General features: G+C 50.8%; 2 protein-coding genes across 3 annotated transcripts; both read left to right on the forward strand.

Annotated features, from left to right (window-relative positions):
- Positions 1-7,497: 7,497 nt before the first annotated feature.
- Positions 7,498-16,896, forward strand: LOC125542544 (LEAF RUST 10 DISEASE-RESISTANCE LOCUS RECEPTOR-LIKE PROTEIN KINASE-like 2.1). Of its 2 annotated transcripts, none has more exons than XM_048705620.1 (4): positions 7,498-8,251; positions 13,862-13,897; positions 15,335-16,400; positions 16,494-16,896. In XM_048705620.1, the coding sequence occupies exons 1-4, from the start codon at positions 7,525-7,527 to the stop codon at positions 16,597-16,599; spliced, it is 1,935 nt and encodes a 644-aa protein (XP_048561577.1). In that variant the 5' UTR covers positions 7,498-7,524; the 3' UTR covers positions 16,600-16,896. The 2 variants fall into 2 exon arrangements, with proteins under 2 accessions (XP_048561577.1, XP_048561576.1); XM_048705619.1 differs by lacking the exon at positions 7,498-8,251 and adding an exon at positions 8,882-12,048.
- Positions 13,909-15,031, forward strand: LOC125542545 (LEAF RUST 10 DISEASE-RESISTANCE LOCUS RECEPTOR-LIKE PROTEIN KINASE-like 2.4). The gene has a single exon (XM_048705621.1). It carries the CDS (start codon positions 14,293-14,295, stop codon positions 14,830-14,832), a length of 540 nt encoding a protein of 179 aa, XP_048561578.1. The 5' UTR covers positions 13,909-14,292; the 3' UTR covers positions 14,833-15,031.
- Positions 16,897-22,149: the final 5,253 nt, after the last annotated feature.

Raw genomic sequence — 22,149 nt, forward strand, 5'->3', positions numbered from 1 at the left:
TGATCTTGGTGAAACGAGTAGGAAAATTTTTGTTTTCTGCCAACGTTCCCCAACAAGGCGCCGCCGAAATCCTGTCTCGGAACGGGGTAGAACATGGAGAACATACCCAATCTACACATCCTCGGGCTGTCCGTGGAAAACGCTGGACAATCCGAAAGAGCTGCGGTGATAAATATGCAATTGAATGCATATTTATCGATGCAAACCTTTCGGACGGGAGACGCCTAGGGTACGCTAGTTGACTTGAAAATGAAATCTAGTGACATGATTAAAAGAGCGTAGGAGGTGTAGGTGGATTCGTAGCTCACCTTCGGCTATAGAGGAAGTAGTCGAACAGAGGAGGGACGATCCTTGACCAACAACTCCGATGACGATCACTCCACCGACATGAAACTCTACAAAACCTGCAAATTCCAATGCGACAAAAATTTAGAACATCACAACTCATAAAGCATATTCATCATCAACTCACAAATTTAGGTGCATTCATTTATTCTTGAATCATGTAGGGTTATTTCATCACATATTCATCATCATCATCACAACTAACAATATTAAATAAATATTCATCATCATCATCATCACAACTAACAATATCAACAATATATTCATCATCATTGTCTATTCATCATCATCATCGATTCATCTCATCGAACAAAAAATTTATCTATCTCTATCTATATATCTAACAATCTATCTATCTATTGATCTATCTATCGATCTATCTATCTATATATCTAACAATCTATCTATCTAAAAACAGAAAAAAAAGGTGGAGGTCTCACCGGAGCGGCAGGGCCGAGGCGAGGCGGAGCCAGGCAGGGCCGGGGCGAGGAGGCGACCGATGGGGCGACGCGGTGGTGGAGCGCGGGGTGGGGGCGAGGTGGCGGCCGGCGGGGTAGGGCAGGTCGGGGCGAGGTGGCGACCGGCGGGGCAACGACGCGGAGGAGGGGGCGGAGCAGCGCGGGTGGGGGGTCGGACGGAGGGGGTGGAGATGGCGGCGGCGGAGAGGGCGTCCGACGGAGGGGGGTGGAGATGGCAATGACGCGGAGGAGGGGGCGGAGCAACGCGGAGGAGGGGGCGGAGAAGAGGGCGTCCGACGGAGGGGGGTGGAGATGGCGGCGGCGTGGCGCCAGTGGGTGGAGATGGCGGCGGCCGGTGGTGGGGCGAGCGGCTAGGGGGGCGTCGACGGTGCGGAGAGGGTGGCGGCGGCGGTTGGCTGTCGAGGAGAGGGAGTTGGATCGGGGTGCGAGGAGAGAAACGAGTGGAGGAGGAGGGCCGGGTCGAGGATAAGGTGGCCGTAGGCCGTCGGCATAGGAGTGGTCCCACCTGATAGCGAGAGGGCCATCGAGTGGATAAGGGTGGCTCTATGCCGACGGCCAGGCCGTCGGCATAGATAGGAGGCCTATGCCGACGGCTATGCCGTAGGCATAGATGGCAACTACTTTTTTTTTTAAATAGTCCCACCTCGCCGAGGGAAAAGCAATTAGACCTGTTTAAATAGTTCACTAATTCAATTATTACATTTTAGATTCTTAGTTTACCGTCTGTATGGGACCCGATACCCCGCACCTGGAGGGGGGAAACGGTCGCGTGGGGTCGCCGGCGGCGGCGCATCCGTGAGGTGGGGCACACCCCGGACACGCGTCCCGCCTCTTCGGACATGCCACCACACCACCCCGCATGTATGAGGGCCCGGTGCGACGCTCCGGTGGCATTGCTACCCCTAGTGCCCCCGTCCCGCCTAACCCTATAGCGTTTGACCACGGGATCTAGCCCTTTCACTTTGCACGGACGGGCTTTGACCAGTGGACCTCCCCACCCGGTTGTGTTAGGTCAGCCCATAGGAACACTTTGGAGCAACATCCGGGCCAGACCCACAGCAAGATCCCCTCCGTGTAGACCCCACGCGTCCGTTTCCCCCCTCCAGGTGCCGGCGGCAGCGCCGTCCGTGAGGGGGGGCACACCCCGGACACGCGCGCGTGCCGGGCGTTTGCAACCGCCACAACACTTCCAGACTCGTGAGAGGCCGCCTACGCAAGATTTGGCGGCATGCTAGCCCCCGGAGGCCGCCGGCCACAGCCGTAGACGCGCGAAGGGCAATCCGCGTAGAGGGAATTTTTCGGATACTTCTCCATCACCAAAAATTATGAAAAAATACCATCGTTCCTATAGCACATGTGCCCGCATCGTGCAAAAAAACTCATGATTTTATCGCGCTCTGAGTATTTAGTAATATTGACGCCGCATCGTTACCGCAGAACGTCTACTACCGTGTCATCGCCGTCCGTGAGGGGGGCCACGCCCCGGAGACGCGTCCCGCCTCTTCGGACATGCCACCACACCACCTCGCATGTATGAGGGCCCGGTGCCACGCTCCGGTGGCATTGCTACCCCCCAGTGCCCCCGTCCCGCCTAACCCTGTAGCGTTTGACCACGGGATCTAGCCCTTTGACTTTGCACGGACGGGCTTTGACCAGTGGACCTCCCCACCCGGTTGTGTTAGGTCAGCCCATAGGAACACTTTGGAGCAACATCCGGGCCAGACCCACAGCAAGATCCCCTCCGTGTAGACCCCACGCGTCCGTTTCCCCCCTCCAGGTGCCGGCGGCGGCGCCGTCCGTGAGGGGGGGCACACCCCAGACACGCGCGCGTGCCGGGCGTTTGCAACCGCCACAACACTTCCAGACTCGTGAGAGGCCGCCTACGCAAGATTTGGCGGCATGCTAGCCCCCGGAGGCCGCCGGCCACAGCCATAGACGCGCGAAGGGCAATCCGCGTAGAGGGAATTTTTCGGATACTTCTCCATCACCAAAAATTATGAAAAAATACCATCGTTCCTATAGCACATGTGCCCGCGTCGTGCAAAAAAACTCATGATTTTATCGCGCTCTGAGTATTTAGTAATATTGACGCCGCATCGTTACCACAGAACGTCTACTACCGTGTCATCGCCGTCCGTGAGGGGGGGCCACGCCCCGGAGACGCGTCCCGCCTCTTCGGACATGCCACCACACCACCCCGCATGTATGAGGGCCCGGTGCGACGCTTCGGTGGCATTGCTACCCCCCAGTGCCCCCGTCCCGCCTAACCCTGTAGCGTTTGACCACGGGATCTAGCCCTTTGACTTTGCACGGATGGGCTTTGACCAGTGGACCTCCCCACCCGGTTGTGTTAGGTCAGCCCATAGGAACACTTTGGAGCAACATCCGGGCCAGACCCACAGCAAGATCCCCTCCGTGTAGACCCCACGCGTCCGTTTCCCCCCTCCAGGTGCCGGCGGCGGCGCCGTCCGTGAGGGGGGGCACACCCCGGAGCCCCAAGACGGGCGTCTACGCATGCATGAACACTTTCACATATGCATCGGGACCCATGCAATGTTTCGGTGACATAGCTACACCCCGAACCCCCCCCCCCAACCAGAATTCCTTCCATGTCGACCGTTTCCCCCCTCCGTGACACGGCGATAGCGACGTTCGTAACGGGGGGCAATCGATATACCATCAGGTTTGTTTTTTTAGATAAGGCATAATTATCTTATGCAAAAGCAAAAACTAAAATAAAGTAAAAATAACAAAACAAAGTAAAAATAAAAAAATAAAGTAATGCCCACGAAGGCCGTCGGCATATATGTGCACACACGGAGGTTGTCCCATGGATCGGTGACGTGGCGTGGCACAACGATCGATGACGTGGCGAAGGGGCCTATGCCGACGGCTGTGCCGTAGGCATACCTCTGCCATAGATAAATATAAAAATTAAGTAAAGTAAATATATGCCGACGGCAAGGCCGTCGGCATACCTGCGCACACACGGATCGATGACGTGGCGTGGCACACGGATCGTTGACGTGGCAGAGGGGCCTATGCCGACGGCTATGCCGTAGGCATACCTCTGCCACAGATATGCCGACGGCCGCCGTTACCACCCGTCGGCGTAGGTTCAACGCCGTCAAATGGTCAGCGCTGACCGGGCAGGTGGGCCCGTGCTATGCCGACGGCCTGACCTATGCCGACGGGCCCCGTAGGCGTATCTCGGGCGGTCCCGACGGCCTCGTCTATGCCGACGGCCCCGTCGGCATAGATTGATTTATGCCAACGGCTTTCCTACGCCTACGGCCTATCCTTGGCCGTCGGGATATGCCCGGCGATGCCGACGGGGACGTCGGCATATATTTGGCCGTCAGCAACCCCAGTTTTTCTGGTAGTGATGGGGTCGCTGCTCATCGCTGGCAATGGGACTAGCGGTGCTGACGACATGATTCAGCGGGAAGGAGGTTAGGATGGATGGATGGATATGTAGGCGGAGGAAAGGATCCGGCCGGCGACAGCATAGCTGTGCTACTAGCGGACATGGTTAGGGTTAGAGAGACATATGTGTGAGAACGAGCAAGGGAGGCGTGTGAAAACGGTTCGGCCCTGTTGTCAAGGGCTCAGGTAGAATGGTTTTCCTGGGAGGTGGCAAAATCACACAAATACGTGGAACTTTAGATTCCTGTTAAACGCGGAGCTTGTTTTTCCTGGCTTCTCAAATTTGCACTGTGGTCCATCAAGCTTCATGAATTTAGCTTGGTGGAGCTAATGCGTTCTGCTCGGTTTTGACTCTGCAGTTTGTGAAGCTCAGAGTTGGATAGGTTCACAACATGCCCTTACTTCCCTTCCACAGGTGCACAACCGCAGTGGCGACCAGAGAACTACTCTTGCCGCGGCGCAGGTCGCCCTGTCGTGACGTTACTTTCCCTCGACATCATCGCTGCAGCCTCGCATTTCCAGTCCTAACCACCGGCTCCGCGGAGCGGGCGATGCCCCATGGCCGTGGCAGGCGGTGGGGTTACGCAGCTGGAGAGTCTGGTGACTCTTCTGTGCATACAAGCTGGACTTATCCAAGGCTTATGATAGGGTGGACTGAATCTTCTTAGAGCGGATGATGAAAAAGATGGGTTTCGCTCGCCGGTGGGTGGACTGGATTATGGCTTGCATCATCTCGGTGAGATACTCAGTAAAATTCAATGGAACCCTCTTGGTGTCATTTGCACTGTCGCCCGGGCTACGGCAAGGTGATCCACTGTCCCCGTTTCTGTTCCTTTTTATGGCTGATGGTCTATCCGCTCTGTTAAAATATGGGGAGAAAAAAGATGACACTTTACTTTACTGTTTTTTAAAGCGGAAGAGGACCTAGGCCTCCCTACGCCTGAAGGTCGCATGTCGCGAGGTAAATTCCAGAGCTTGCAATCCCGGCTGCTGAAACGGATTATTGCGTGGGGTGACACCCTCTCTCTTGCTGGGAAGGAGACTATGATTAAGGCAGTAGCTCAGGCCATCCCTACTTATATTATGGATGTTTTCAAGTTACCTATGTCAGTATGTGATGATTTGAACAGAATGGTCAGAAACTTTTGGTGGGGGGCTTCGGAAGGCAAGCGAAAAACACATTGGCTGTCATGGCCGAAGATTCAAGCACAGAAAAGCAAGGGTGGTTTGGGATTCAGAGATTTCCGCCTTTTCAACCAGGCTCTCCTAGTGAGACAGGCATGGCGTCTTCTAACTAATCCCAACAGCTTGTGTGCGCAGGTTCTCAAGGCGCGGTACTATCATGATGGGCGCCTCGAAGATACAGTCTTTGCGGGCAACGCCTCTCCGACGTGGCAGGCAATTCAGTACGGCCTCGAGCTCTTGAAAAAGGGCATCATATGGCGCGTCGGCGATGGGCGGGACATTCGCATATGGCGTGATCGGTGGCTGCCGAGGGAGCCGTCGCGCCAACCTATTACTCCGCAGGGTACGTGTCGCCTGAGGAGGGTGGCGGAGCTCCTGGACGGAGATGGGTCCTGGCGAGTGGACCTTCTCCGCCGGTACTTCCTACCATTCATACGTCGCCTCGCGTCACCAACGACATTATTGCATGGGCTCCGGAGAGGAACGGTGTCTTCACCGTTCGATCCGCCTATCGCCTAGCCATGGACGAGCGCGAGCGTCCATCGGCATCCGCCACTAGCAGGGCACCAGATGGTCGTCGCGCCATCTGGAAGATCATATGGGGGTGCCCTGCTCCCCCAAAGGTACGCGTGTTCGCTTGGAGAGTCGCCACCAATTCACTTGCTACTTGGGCTAATAAAGCCTCGCGACACCTTGAGCTTACTGACATCTGCCCCCTTTGTGGTGTGGAATGCGAGGACGGATTCCATGCGCTGTGCAGGTGCCCCTGGCAAGAGAGCTATGGCGTGCTATGGCCTTGGACTGGAATATTCCCAAGGTGGAGTCCATCCGCAACACAGGTCCAGAGTGGATATTTTCATTGTTGGACCCATTGGATGACTCGGCGAGACTGGTGGTGCTTATGACGATGTGGAGAATCTGGTATGTCCGCAATGAGATCACACACGACAAGGCGCCACCCACAGTTGAGGCCTCTCGGCGTTTTTTGCAGGGGTATATTAATTCACTTCTGTGCATTCAACAACACCCCAATGGTGACCTGGAGAAAGGAAAGATGGTGGTCTTGGCCTCACAACCGCACGCCATAGCGAGCATGGTACCCAAGGTGCGCTCGCGTTGGGTACCCCCCGAGCCAGGCTGGGCAAAGCTGAACACGGACGGAAGTTACATCACGGCTGCAGGTGCAGCGGGTGGAGGAATGATCCTGCGTGATGATAGAGGCGAGATCATCTATAGTGCATGTAGGGAACTCTGCACATGTGATAATGCTTTGGAGGCGGAGTTAGCGTCGTGCAGAGAAGGGTTGGCGTTGGCGGTGCATCTGACCACCCTATCTATTTTGGTTGAGATGGATAGTGCAGAGGCGGTGTCCATGATCACGGGACGCGAGGCGGATAGATCGTTGCATCGTGCACTCATAGAGGAGATCCACGGGTTGGCCGATCTTAAGGCTAGAAAGATTTGTTTTATACATTTTAGTCGTTCTCAGAACATTGTTAGCCATGAGCTGGCCACTTATGGCTGTAGCACGCCGCGCACCATAGTTTGGCTCGCTGTCGGGATGGATTTTATTGTAAAACTGGCTCTGGCTGAGAGGCCTCCTTGAGTAATCAAATTATTATTTTCCCCGCAAAAAAAAAAGAGATCAGCCGACGGCGGCGGCCTAGCGATGGCAGAGTTGGGCTCTCGGACTTTCCCTCGATGGCGGAGCGGGCGGGCATTCGAGCAGGCCGAGCGGGTGAGCTCATGTGCGCGCCTGGCCCATGGTCTAGGTAGCACTGGCACAGGCTCAGAGTGGCCCATGGACCATGGTGCTGCAGAGAAGCACAGTCAGTCAACGGTTGTCCACTACCGCACATGACATCGTTGGTTCGGCCGAGCCGAGACTTTTCCTAGGTATCTTACCGAATTCGTTACTCAGCCAGTCAAAGTCTTTGTTTCTTTAGAGAACAGTCCAAGTCTTTTGAGCCTCCCGGGATCTGTGGACCCGCTAGCATTTTCCATATAGGCTACCACCATTCATTCTCCGGTTAGTGTTCTATAATCTCCCCACAGCCTTACACCTACAGATCCCAAATCTTACGCCGCCATGCACGGCTGGTTCATCATCTTGGTCTGGGCCTGGTGTCTACCGCTGATGCTTGCGGTCACGGCGGCTCAGGAGCAGCAAAGCGTAGGCTGCTCGGCCATGTGCGGCAACGTCATTGTCTCCGACCCGTTTTGGCTCACTGACTGGGAGACGGGAAGATCATGTGGTTCGCCTGGATCCCCGGACTTCGAGCTGGCATGCTTGAATAGCAGTCATCCAGTTCTACGGAGCTTTGTGCCCTTCATCCCCGGCTTTTCAATCTCCAACATCTCGTACAAGGAACGAAGCTTACACGCCGTTGATCTGGGCAAGCTGGAACTATTGCGCGGCGCCTCCAACACATGCTTTCATATCTACAACACCACCGTCAAACTGGCCCGTCAGTTTAGGATCGACCCCATCAACTTGAACCTCATCTTCTATAACTGCACGGAGAAAGCCGCGGCGGCGGCGGCGACAACACGTCGAGACAGACGGCTGGTGCAGACGGCGATGATGAGGTGCGTGAACGCGAGCAACGCATTCGTTCGCGCTGGAGTGCCTTACGACCCCACCGGGGACTATGCCGGCTATGCCTTGGATGGATGCGAAGCTATGGTCCTGCCGCTGCGGGGCTCCTCGCCGGGCGAGACGTTCACGAACGCGACCGACTACGAGCAGCTCATCAAAGATGGCTTCCGCTTGACGTGGGATCCGCCGCAACCTCACCCTACGCCTTTACCTGCAGGTAAGTTCACCCGCCGAATCATCTCTTAATCTAAGTTGCAATCATGTCACTCACTCGTTACTGGTAATAGCTGAACTAACTGGTGCTCATAATTTCCATTAGTACTAACAAGTTCTCTTTTTTTTGAGAGAGAGAAAGCCAAATTTTATTGCTTACGGGTGCTTGGGTAAATCACCCAAAACACAACCAGCCACCTCAATTGCTCCAAGCTATTACTGTAATACTATTACACAACCAGCCACCTCAAAAGCTGAATCTGTTTCAAACACCACCCGCAACATTCCCAAATCAGATGTAATAGAAACAGCTTCCTTCCTCAATTGCTTCAAGTTCAGCTCCGAAAGCATCCTTAATGGATTCCTTGTGTCCAGCCGCAACATAAAACACTGAGCCATGGCAACCACACCTCAGCCCGCACGGGTAATGCCTGGAGTAAAGGCCCCCATCAACATTGATTTTTACCATATCATCAGGAGGCACCGTCCACTGAATATTCCTTTTGTTTTCCTTATTCCTGAATATTTCAGCATATTCAAGTGTATAAGTTTTTGTACGCCATACCAGCTCAGCCGTCGAGACAGGGAGTTTACCTTCCCGAATTTTATTCCGGTTATGCCACCACTGCCACCACAGTGTGAGTATTTCAATTCTCTGCTGATCTGTAATAGTTCAGAGGACATTTAGAACTACATGTGCTGAACCAACTTCCTCTAGTCTCGTACGTACACCCTCAAGGTGGAGCATTCTCCACACTTCCTTGATAGCTTTACACTTGACAAAAAGATGAGCACCATCTTCATCAACTCTGCCACAGAAAAAGCACTTGGTGCTGTCCAGGTTGACGCATCGTCGCTCAAGATTATTACAGAGGGCCAAAGAGTTGTGCTGCAATCTCCAAACGAACAGTTTGATATTCTTTCGGCAGGCCATAGACCATATTCTTTTCCATGATTGATCATTGCAAGCCTTCAGGTTGCCGGCCACAACTGTACTACTTCAGGCACTAGCTCCTTTCTTCTCCTTCTCCAACTGAATATGAAGCTTGTACGCACAATTCACTTAATGCTCGCCTTTTCTATCAAGTTATCATGTCATGAAACTTGAAATGCGGATTCTTAGAACTAAAAGGCCGACAGAGAAATATAGGAAGGAACTTACCATAGCGCTGCTGTCTGCGGAGCACAGACACTCAGATCTTCAGTCCATGGTCAGCAGGCAGCAGCCACATCACCTGTCGCCTCTCCTTAGTCAAGCCTGTCCCTTGGGTTCTGCTGAACTGGTTTATTTTCCTCTGAAAAATCGTTGCTGAACCTGTCAGATTCATTTGGACTTCGTCTCCCACGGTCTCACCCCCATATATATACTTTGCCTTTGCGTACACATCCTCCACACAATTCACCACCGGATCTCCTACCGTTCCAGATGTCCCCAACCAGCTTGTTTCCAGATCAATATCGCCCAGGATGTCCGCAAGCGCCACTGCTCCGGCAGCGTGTCTTTGTCCATCATCTGTGGGCGTTATTCACATATATAATACTGACAGTGAGTTTGATCTGTAAAAAAAGATGCACCGGTTACTAAGTAGTCTTCGATTTTCGCACACTAAGTTGAGGGGATTTACAAGACAAACGAATACAACATGCGCTTACCTAGTAGCTGTGAATGGGTTCCTCTTATCTCCTACTAGCATAGCTGGTGTTCTGTTCTGTTTACTCTGTTTTTTGTTAGGGGCATATCAGATATGATCGTTTTTTTACGGTGTTTTGTAGCATAATTTATGCTTTTATTTGTAAGTTGCAGCGTTGATTATGGGGTCTGGAAAAGGTTTGGATTGAGGTTGTAATACCAGAACCTTTTGGGTCGATCACAAAACTGTCTTACCAGTTTCATTGAATAAATGAAATTGGAGGTGGGAGCTCCTTAGTTCACCAAAGATACTAAAATGCCTGACTAGTGTAAACCCAACAGAACGCGTTCTGGTGAGATAACGACTTCTGGTGGCGACGATGGGTTCCTGGCTGCGGCACGACCATCTACGCATACTTCGGCGTGAGATACGACCGGGACATGCCCCAAGCGATCCCGGCCAGGAACTGCACATACACGTACCTGTCGGTCCTCGGGTGGGAGGCAGCAGTCTCAACGGTGGCCAACTACGACTGCCCTGCCTGCGTTGCGAGGGGGGGGGGGTTATGTGCCGGTAAGCCTCCAAATTAGTTTACATAATTCTAATACTCAAAATTACACCACGAAGCTACTAGCTGATGAAAACTTGAAATACATAGCCAGTTTCCAGAAAATCGGGATAAACTGTAGTGAGAAATGGGATTCAAGCTTTAGTCCACGGCAGATGTCTAATCAAAGATTTTGATGTCACCGGAAAATTGACAATTCGACGACAGTGATACTTTGACCAGCTCCGCAATTGGTTTCCTTGACCTTCTCGTCTGTCATTGGTTTGGAAAAGGGGTCTTCTTCTCTGGTTTTCACACTTGTAAGTACATGCTACCACGGTGCAAGAAGATGGATCCGTTTCATGTCCTGCAGCTGCCATGCTTCGGCTCGGTGCCCACTGCCCTCCTCTCTAGCACCACCGATGATTCTTTCGTGGTCGTTGTCGTCGACGTCCTGCGAGCCAGCGTTATGCGGTGGCCTCCTGGTCACTGAGCAGTAGGTAAGGAGGCGTTCAAACATAAACCCGGACCGATGACCTTCCTCCGGTTACTGGCAACCGGGCCCTGGGGACCCACCCGCCGGTGAGTGCCGTGGTGATGTCCACTTCAGTCAAACTCCGTGACGACGAACAGTCAACACGTCCGGCAACCATGCATCAATGTCCCGTTCCCGTGTGTACTGCTAGCTTCTTCTCACAAATCTCCTCAATTCTCATCATCATCGGCTGCCGCTCTTCAATGTACGCCTTCCTCTTTCAGCCTTCGGGAGCATCGATCCCTTAGCCGTTAATTAGCCTCTTCAATCTTCCATTCCGTTGTAACAAGATCCACCGATGCATCCGTTTCGTGCCCCGGCACCCGCCGCCGCCGCCGCCGTGCTCTGCTCGGCCACGCTGCTACTATCTATCGTAGCCACCCACGCCATCAACACCACGACGACACCGTCGCTGTGGTCTTCCTGCGAGCCGGTGATGTGCGGGGGCCTGCGCATCACATACCCGTTCTGGCTCGGCGCCACACACCCGCCAGAGTGCGGCTACCGGGCCTTCCGCGTCGCGTGCGACGGCGCCGGCATGGCCTTCCTCGAGAACTCATTCTGGAAGTACCAGATCCTGGACATCTCCTACGATGACAGCTCATTCCGGGTCACCAATCTCGAGCTCTCCGACGGGACCTGCAACGTCGAGATCCAAGTGAACGCCTCCTCGGATCTCGGCCTCGCGCCCTTCAGCATCAGCCACGCCAACCAGGAGCTCTTCTTCCTCTACAACTGCACCGACCTGCACGCAGGGCGGGGGCCACCTACGTGGGCGCCTTTGAACTGCGCCAACAGGTCGCACAACAACTCCTTCGCGTTGCTTGCTGGGGGTTACAAGCCGGACGACAAATGGGCGGTGCCAGGGAACTGCACGGTGTCAATGATGCCGGTTCTCGGCTACCCGGGGGCGACTGGGGCAGACTACGGGCAGCTGATGAAGGGTGGGTTTCGTCTCGGGTACACAGCCGGCAACTGCACATCGTGCAGGGAGACCGGTGGGCTTTGCCGGATCAACACCACCTACGATATCTTCGAGTGCCGCTGCTCTGACGGCGTGTCTGACTTCATCATCTGTCCTAGTTCAGGTAACTCTAGCGGCAGTTCAATCCCAGGTTTAAAGAATTTTGAATTTTTTTTGTCGTGTAAAGAATTTTAATTTAGTACTGCATGTATATTCATACATTTTATATGATTCAACTAGTTAAGTCCGTGAGGTTTTGTTGGCTAGTTACTCGCCCTCAAGAACAAAGACTAGAACTATGATATTCGTAAACTTCTGTAAGATTATCTGTCTGGAATTTAAATATAACATTCCATCAAAATTAGATATAATTTGTCTAAAATTTTCGAAATAATTACATAATTTATGAAATTTCAGTCATTTCGGCGAGGAGCGAAATGTTTCTCTATTTAAAATTTTAAATCTACTCCCTCCGTTCCTAAATAAAAGTCTTTGGGGGAGTGTAAACTAAACTCCCACGGGACGAGGTAATATCAATTAACTTTCACTTTTTTCTTTGTCAAAATATTGGTAAGGTTGACGAAATATCAACCTTCCCCACATTTGTTTTTTTTTTCATCTCCTTTCCTATGTGATTATCTAGTTGGCAGTTTACATTTCTCACCAAAATATCTCTTCTTCTTCCTTCTTCCTGTCCACCAATCGTCTGGTGGTAGGGGTACCCAGCTTACATGATTCAACACGGCATGCGGATCCGTCTTCGATGCTTGTTACCTGTCCACTATGGAATTCAGTTTAGTTCAGTGTTCAACCACAGTAGGGATGCTTATCATTTTTCTCCCCTCCAAAATCCTTTGTATCTGGTCAGGGTTTAGGGCTTACATGGGCAACATGTGTGCAGGGACATCCATATGGTGTATTCTTTGTGGCTCTGCGGCAGGTACCTGCCCGAGTGTGGCTACCATACCTTCCAATTCACCCGCGACAGCACCGACAAGGCATCGCTCTGAATGAGATCCTCATCATCTACTACCCAGAAAACTCCATCTATGTCACCAACCTCTAGCTCTCCAACAGCGTGTGTGATATCGAACTCCATGTGGACACCTCTTCTGATATTGGCCTCTACATCAGCGCTGCCAACCAGGAGCTCTTCTTCCTCTACAGCTGCCCCCGCATGCGCGGCCACCTCCGCTTACATAGGAACCCATGAACTATGCCAGTGGATCCAACACCGGTCGCTCAATAACTCATTTGTGTGGCTTGCTCCGGCGTACAAGCCATGTGACATTTGAAGGCCGGTTCAGGGAGCTGTACCTTTCTGATGATGCCAGTGTTGGGGTACGAGGGGGTGGTTGATGGAGTTAGGTTTCTTCTTGAGTGCATGTCCGGCGGCTGCAAAGTGGACATGGAGAATTTGCAAGATCAATATCGCCTATGATATCTTCAAGTGCCACTGCTCCAGCCAGCATGTCTTTGTCCATCATCTGCGGGCGGAGTTCACATATATAATAGTGACAGTGAGTTTGATCGTAAAAAAAGATACACCGCTTTAGTTCTGTACATTAAGTAGTCTTCGATTTTGGCGCACTAAGTTGAGGGGAATTACAAGAAAAATGAACACAACATGCACATACCTACTAGCTGTAAATGGTTTCCTTTTATCTCCCAGTATGGCTGCTGTTCTGTCCAGTTTACTCTGTTTTTCAGTTAGGGGGGTATGGTCGTTGTTTTACGGTGTTTTGTAGCAGCATTTTAAGCTCTTATGTGTAAGTTGCAGCGTTGATTATGGCGCATGGAAAAGGTTTGGGTTGAGATTGTAATATCTGATTGTAAGATCCATACATGATGCTATTCATTTTCTTTTGAAAAACAACCAATGCAGTACTGTTGGATAACATTGCTTTTACTCATAAATGTTATATGTTATATTCCAGGTAGCAAGGGGACTAGCAAGAAGATTATGCTAATAGGTATGCTCACACTTTTGCCATTTTCTCATGTGTAATGAATGAAATATTAGTAGTTCAATAGCTGTGATTTGTATGTTGAAATACTACCTTAAAAATCTATCATCCATGTAATCATTGAAAACTGATTCTGGAATTAAAACTTGAAAACAAGCAACTCTCACTTGAGAAATTTAAACTATTGACGTTCTTAGAATAGAAATCAAATGGATGTTTTACAAGTCCTGGTTTAAAGAAGGAAGTAACATCAATCTGCTTCAATCTCAGCTGTGACATCAGCCGCTGGAGCCTTGCTCTTTACATGTATTTATGTCCTGATATGGCGCAAAAAAGGGAAAAGACTAAGGTTTCTCCTTTGCAATAAGACTAGCAGCAACACCGAAAAGAATTATGAGGCCATGATAGTATCGTACGGATCCCTAGCTCCAAAAAGATACATGTATTCAGAGGTACTGAAGATAACATCTTCTCGCAACGATCAGCTTGGAAAAGGAGGTTATGGTGTTGTTTTCAAAGGAAGACTGCATGATGGTCGTCTGGTAGCAGTAAAATTCTTGCATGACTGCAAAGGAAATGGGGACGAGTTTGTTAATGAAGTTATGAGCATTGGCAGGACTTCTCATGTTAATGTTGTTAGCTTATATGGGTTTTGTTTGGAGGGATCAAAGCGAGCTCTTATATATGAGTACATGCCCAATGGTTCCTTGGATAGGTACATTTATTCAGAGCACCCCAAAGAAAATTTAGGATGGGAGAGGCTTTATGTGATAGCAATCGGGATTGCTCGTGGCCTCGAATACTTGCACCATTGCTGTAATACATGTATCATCCATTTCGATATCAAGCCCCAAAATATCCTTCTAGACAAGGATTTCAGCCCAAAGATTGCTGATTTTGGTCTAGCTAAATTGTGTCATACAAAGGAGAGCAAGATTTGAAATGTACCATCCAATGCACCATTGCTGTAATACATGTAGATTGAAATGTACCATCCAATGCAATGCCATCTAAACATACTTATAGATCACAGTTTATGTGATCGCTCATATTGACTACTAAATCTGCACAATGCCTATAACTACTTTTTTTGTCGAACCTGTATTTGATCGACATTGCTACTCTATCAAAAGGAAGTCAGATAGGTAGCACATGTTCTATTTTTCTTCACTATCTTGCAATGTTTTTTTTGGTATACTTCATCAGCAGAATATTAAATATTCATATGTGATGCTTGTCTCTTCCTTATGGAAAAGCAACTAATGTAATACTAATGCTAATAGGTACGCTATTTTTTTTGCTATCTTTTCATCTGTAGTACTAATTTTGCAACCATGTACTTTTGCAGAAAGAGAAATTTAAACTACTAATGGTCTGAAAATCATAATGAATGTAGTATAACTTCTGGTTTACAAAAGAAAATAACATCTGCTTCCATCTCAGGTACTACATCAGCAGCTGCAACCTTTCTCTTTGCATGTCTTTATGTGCTCATATGGAATGGAAAAGGGAAAAGACTATGGTTTCTCCTTTGCAAGAAGTCTAGCAGCAACACTGAGAAGAATTACGAGGCCATGATAGTATCATATGGATCCCTGGCTCCAAAAAGATACACGTACTCAGAGGTAATGAAGATAACTTCTTCTCGTAACGATCAGCTTGGTAAAGGTGGTTATGGTGTGGTTTTCAAAGGAAGACTACACGATGGTCGTCTGGTTGCTGTGAAATTCTTGCATGATTGCAAAGGAAATGGAGACGAGTTTCTGAATGAGGTTATGAGCATTGGCAGGACCTCTCATGTTAATGTTGTTAGCTTATTTGGATTTTGTTTGGAGGGATCAAAACGAGCTCTTATATATGAGTACATGCCCAATGGTTCCTTGGATAAGTACATTTACTCAGAGAACCCCAAAGAAATTTTAGGATGGGAGAGGCTCTATGCAATAGCAATTGGGATTGCTCGTGGCCTCGAATACTTGCACCATAGCTGTAATACACGTATCATCCATTTCGATATCAAGCCCCAAAATATCCTTCTAGACAAGGATTTCAGCCCAAAGATTGCTGATTTTGGTCTAGCTAAATTGTGTCATACAAAGGAGAGCAAGCTTTCAATGACTGGAGCTAGAGGAACAATTGGATTCATCGCCCCAGAAGTTCACTCTCGAACCTTCGGGGTGGTTTCAACAAAGTCGGATGTTTATAGTTATGGAATGATGCTTTTGGAGATGGTTGGAGGAAGGAGAAATGTAAAATCAACTGTTGCAAAATCCAGCGAAAATTATTTTCCAGACTGGATTTATGATCACTTTGCGCAAGATGATGGATTACAAGCATGTGAAGTCACAGGAGAAATTGAGGAAATCGCAAGAAAGATGACATTAATTGGCCTGTGGTGCGTACAGATATTACCTGCATATCGCCCTACCATAACCAAAGTTCTAGAAATGTTCGAGAGAAGCTCAGATGACATGGACATGCCACCGAAGCAAAACTTCTCAGGATTGCTGTAAGATATTCTCCCATACTTTTTATTACTTTGTTTTCTTTGCAATAATGATTATGCAAATAACTTGACCTGCGCGCTTATCTCTCATTCCAGTGAAAGTTCAGCTCACAATATGGATGTACAGAGTTCAAGTTCTACCAGATCCGAGGAGATCAGCCTTGTGAATTCAAAAATTGTACAACAATCGCCAACTCTTTGAGAAGATAGGCCATGTGAATGAAAGAACCTACATTCATTTCCAGCACTGTGAGAAGGTGGCCTATACTAGAGTACATTCAGAAATTGAACAGGCGCAGCAAAATTCGCCATTGTAGTAGAACATATTCCATGTATGCATGTCCTAGAGTCCTAATTGTGATGAGTGTTGTGTTCCAAATGCTAAAAGGCATCGGAGGCAGACAGCTACCAATGACTTCTTGACTGTAAATTCCCCCAAAACTGAATACACACGATTTGGCTCTACCTGGAGCCCCTAAAATTTCAGAATTGGGATGCATATATCAGTCTAAACATTGTAATATTATATCCCAATTCATAGCAAGCAGATTAAATCGTGGAAGCGGAAGGCGCATACTTACTTGGTCATCTCCGTAGATTGTATCCACTCAATCAAGCAGAGCCGTGCTTTTCCCTGACGCGCGCGCAACCTCGCCGGCGACCACCGCCCAACTCCACGCGCATACTACTCTCCCTCCGCTGGCGAGCCGAGGGATTGCGCCGCTTCTCAAACAACATCGCTTCCGCGGCCCAATGCCCGAGCTTGTCCGCATCGGTTGGTCGGAGATCCACGCGCTAGAAGACGCCGCGGCGAGAGGCCAGGCACTTCTCTGCGCGGGTCACGACGGCAGCCGCACGCTGCAGCGTGCGCCGGCAAGGGAGCGACCGCGGCGGGGAATTGGGGGCACACACCGGCCAGCCAGCGGCGCCGATCCGTTAGAGGTTTTGGGCTATAGGCCTTCTCGAAGAACCAACATTGATGGCAGGCTGCGTACGACCCAGGAAGCAACCAGGCCCAGTTTGTTCTCGAAGCCCAATTCTGCCCTTACCTTCTCTTTTCCTCGTTTTTTTAGAAGATCGCTTTTTGATTACGTTTCCATTCAAAAAGAATGGCTCCTCCAAGGCTCTGGTCCGGGGATGCACACATTACTTGATGCAAGGTAACTGGACAAAGGGTCATCAACAAATAAACTACGTGAGATGAACAAAAATGGTACAACCATAACAAAGGTATGAATAAGAGATAAACACACCATTGGTCATTGAACTCTCATGCGATAAGCACATTGGTCATTCTTCTCTCAAAATGTGATGAACCGGTCACAACGCTCAATTTTATGAGCAAACTGGTCATTCTGCTGTTTCCGGCCGTAACGGGCGCTGAGGTGGCATGCTGACTCGGCATTGGACCCATGCCCACAGCACATGCACATACCAGAGGTCGGGATTTTATGCAAGAAGGGCCCTGGGAAGATGTGGAGCATAGTTTGGACACTGGGAGGATTTTTTGCTCCTTGTTCTTGACAGGAACTCGACGCGAAGCTATCGAGCCATGGGCTCTCGTCGGGATCTAGGAACACTGCCGCCGACCGCCGCCGCACCATGGCCGTCACCGAGGCCGCTTGCGCTGAGATGCAGCACGCCATGCCATGCCCCGACGCCACTACCGTAACACACGATCTGCAGCACTACTACCATCGCCATCATGCGCCGCCTGCGCCTTTGCTACCACCGCCGACGAGCGCGACGGCGAACCCATTGCGTCTTTCGCTCAGTGACCGGTCCTGGTGTGGCGTGGTGTTCCCTCAATTGGGGTGGAGGTTCCTTCATCCGCTAGCCCGCTGTACCACGCGAAAATATCTTGTGGAGCTGAGGCTCATGGACACCCCCTTATCTAGCCATCTAATTCTGCATCGTGATTCTTGCAAGTACTTTTCTCTTTTTTGTTTCTCTCATATAATTTAACATATGAACTTCAAACTTTTCAGCACAACAAAACATTCTTACTAGAATATGATTTTTTTCGTGCATCATAAATACTAAAAAAAAGATTTTTTTTAATTAAACAAATCTCATTTTCTATATTTTCTTGGACAAAAAAATTTGAAAGTTTTATCCCACATTGTTCTAAGAATGTTTTGTTGTCCTGGAAAGTCTCAAGTTCATTTGTTGTTTTATTTTGAAGAAACAAAAAAAGAAAGTTTTCATGTAGTAAGTTAGTTGTGTAGCATGGATCTCAAAGCAACATTAGATGGTTAGGATAGGAGGTGTCCAGGAGCCCGTGCTCTAAAAATCCTCGTCCAGAAACGAAAATATCCGCTGCATTTCTTACTGTTCGTGAGGACGTACTACGCTCAGATGCAGCCGTGGGACGCGATGTAGCTTTGGCCAGCTCACCTCGCCCGGAGCACCGCCTCGTGTTGCTTGCGTCGGACCACCGGCCGGCTCCCGGCCGATGACGTCCGACCTCGACGCCAGGTAAGATACATGATAATTCCTCTCACCAGAAGGTCAATCACATCCTCTCACATCTCTCCCCTTCTTGATTGTGGCCGAGCCGGTCCCCTTCTCCATCTCCAGCATGGTAGCACTCGCGTCGTTACCAATACCGTGGTCGACCAGCGCATGAGCGTCTCCCCCATGACATCTCATCGAATAACCAAAACATCGCCGCCTAGGCAGCTACACCCACGCTCGCGGAGTCCACGGTGCTCGTGGTCGGCATCCAGTGTGCACCGTCGCCCGCGTCCTTTGTCGCACGCGAGGATAACAACCACTTTGTGTGCCCCGCCATCTTGTCCAAGGCTTCATCAAGAATCCCTATAAGTTTCTGCCGTAGGAATCGAACCCGGAGTCCATGTAGCACCTGCGCCAAACTCTTCTTCTCCCCCTCCGGCGAAAGATTGCCGCGTATCAATCTACCCCTGGAGACCCCAGCTTCTTATTCTCAGCTTGGTAGCCCCCATGAGAATCGTCTGTAGATTATGGTGACATTCCATCCAAGGCTGCTCCGGCCGCCGCCTCTGGCAGCCGTGGCCTCGCCTCCGACATCTCCGTCCGCTCACGCATGATCTAGGTGAGCCTTCAGTGATGGTGCACCTCTTCTCGCTCTCTTCTGTCCTCTCTAGCCCCTAGTGCCGCTGCAGCCACCGCTGGAGCTCACTGCCTGGGGCCAACCCGCACACACCCACCACCCCAAGCCGGTGCGACCTCACTCCCGCATAGCCCCTGTGCCAATCTCACCTCCCGTAGCTCCTTTCTGCGCCTACATTTGTGTCGCCGCCGTTTCGCGCCCGTAATCGGCGTTTAAGTTGCTCGTGCATGGTCCATAAGAGGCTGACAGGTGGTCCCAATTTAGTATGAAATTGGTGCATCCATGACATGTTCTCAGTTAATATTTCTAGGGTCTTTCTTGCAAAGAATCCCACCCTCTGATATGTGCACGTGCCGCAGTTGTGGGCCCGACGCCAAGTCAGCACGCCACCTCAGCGTCTGTTACGGCTGGAAACGGTAGAGTGACCAGTTTGCTCATAAAATTGAGTGTTGTGACCGGTTCATCACATTTTGAGAGAAGAGTAACCAATGTGCTCATCTCGTAAGGGTTCAATGACCAATGATGCGTTTATCTCTATGAATAAACACCTATGACTACCTCGCCTTCTATCACCCACCTTCAATGAGATAACACACATATGTGTTTTATTGTTGTGTCCAGCCTAAGACGACCGAGACATCGATTTTCGTCCTCGATGGAAGGGGCCACCAATGAAAGTTGAAACAACGGCACAATGCACATTTACTGTCTAGCCATAAAAAACCAGATCACATATTTTTCACCCCTGCCATGAACGGGCCTCAAACGCCCGGGCTGACCGGCACCCCTCATATCCAACCCAAATATGGGGCGGATATGGGATTCCGCTATGTCGGACTGACGCTGGGTCCCACGTGAAAATAGTCCAAAACCCGGCGGTCCGGAGCTCGTCTCCTCTATCGGACCGATTTCGCCGCGTGGCGCCGCTCCGGGGGGGGGGGGGGGGGCGGGGGGGGGGGGGGGGGGGGGGGGCTGCGTAGTGCCTAGCCTGACAATTTAAGCCGGCCGCCGGCACCGAAACCCTACCCCTCCACATTTTCCTCGATCCATCCGCCACAGCGCCATTTTCCACTCCCCGTCCGCCACCACTAGAAGCCATGCCCCCACGCCGATGGGTGAGGAGCTACACATTTGTAACACCGGAGCGTCGGCTGCAGCTCCTCGCAGATCATCGCAGGGCTACCTCCGGATGCAGTGGATCCGGAGAAGAAGTTGGAAGAGAAGGAGAAGGGGAAGGATGTGGGGGAAGCCGGGGACGTGAATCTGCAGGCGGAGGAGCAGGCCATCCTTAGTTCCCTCCGCCCGGGGTCGGGTGCGGAGGCCAGACGCCGTCGTCGGCAGGGAGGCGGAGCACGCCGTAGAGGAGGAGAGGATGCTCGCCTACATGGACTAGGTCAAGGAGGAGGAGCCCTCCTACGCGCCCGTTCACCCGGCGCCGACGTCGTGGACATCTCCGACGACGAAGATTAGCTAGGGTATTACATAGCATGTAGTACGCATGATTTCTTTTGCATGCTTTGTATGAATTTAGTGATTGAAATATGAGAGACTCGGATGCAGAGTAGCCAATTTTAGACGTGACTGGTCACTGTCCGCGGACGTGACCCTGCCTGGTCGCGTCCGCGAACGTTTGAGGGATCGGATTTGCCAAGTCCGGCCGTAGATGCTCTAAATTTCAGAATCCGGATGCTTAAATTGTATCCATTGGAACATTGTTAAGATACATGTCAATTTGTAGCAAACAAATTTATGGTAGAATCAGAAGATGCATACGTACTTGGTCCTCTGCAGTAGGTGGTATCCACGCAAGCAAACAGAGCCGAGCTTTTTCTTCATGCGCGCACAACCTTGCCGGTAACCACGGCGCATTACTCAGCTCCGCCGGCGAGCCGAGAGTAAGACGGTGAATCGCCGACTGAGCCGAGAAGAGGGCGTTGTGCGCCGCTCCGTATCCCGTAGCACCGTAGGCAATATCATGTCTGCGGCCCCTCAATCGCCAACCTTACCACCGCCGTGGGGAATCGGCCAGCGGTGGCGTAACTCCCATCCACGCACACCAAAGGCGGGATATTTGGGCTATCCTTGCCAAAGCCCGAGTTTATTTAGACAGCCCAATCGTGCGTCCAACAACAACGTGCTATAGGGGCAGCCGGCTAGGTCGATGGCCCACTGGCACTGTGTCGAACGATCACCTTAACGATGTTTACTATAGTGCGCTCTCCGGCGGGAAATATGCTAGCATTGTGAGAGAAATCATTGTCACTTCTGTGAAGTTCGTGTCCTGTAGTGTGGACGTTGTAGCAATGTTCCGGATCCTCGACATCTTCTACAGCAACGGCTCCCTGCTCGTCTCCGATGTCCACAAGCTCAGCGACTTCGATCTCTCTATCCATGGAACTCATTGCCATGTCTCGACGGCCAACACCGCCACCAAAGTCCGGTACCCATTCACGATAAGCCCTCTGAACCAGAACCTCGTCTTCTACAACTGCACCAAGGTGCCGACTGGCCAAGCGGGGCTGGTGGAGACGGTGTGCCGCAACAACACTTTTTTCCAGGCGGGAGGACTGTACAATGAGACGGGCAGGATCGGCAGCGGGTATGCTTTGCTGGGCTGCAACGCCTCGGCCGTGCCGGTGCTGGGAGCAACCGGCGAGG

The sequence above is a fragment of the Triticum urartu genome, chromosome 3 (assembly GCF_003073215.2).
Source record: "Triticum urartu cultivar G1812 chromosome 3, Tu2.1, whole genome shotgun sequence".
NCBI lineage: Eukaryota > Viridiplantae > Streptophyta > Magnoliopsida > Poales > Poaceae > Triticum > Triticum urartu.

What these genes read in the sequence shown, in the direction of transcription:
- LOC125542544 (XM_048705619.1), top strand. Translation starts at nt 11,259, where the DNA reads ATGCATCCGTTTCGTGCCCCGGCACCCGCCGCCGCCGCCGCCGTGCTC. An exon ending in CATCATCTGTCCTAGTTCAG is followed by an intron (nt 12,049 to 13,861) that starts GTAACTCTAGCG and finishes GTTATATTCCAG; the next exon opens with GTAGCAAGGGGACTAGCAAG. An exon ending in CAAGAAGATTATGCTAATAG is followed by an intron (nt 13,898 to 15,334) that starts GTATGCTCACAC and finishes CTTCCATCTCAG; the next exon opens with GTACTACATCAGCAGCTGCA.
- LOC125542545 (XM_048705621.1), top strand. Translation starts at nt 14,293, where the DNA reads ATGATAGTATCGTACGGATCCCTAGCTCCAAAAAGATACATGTATTCA.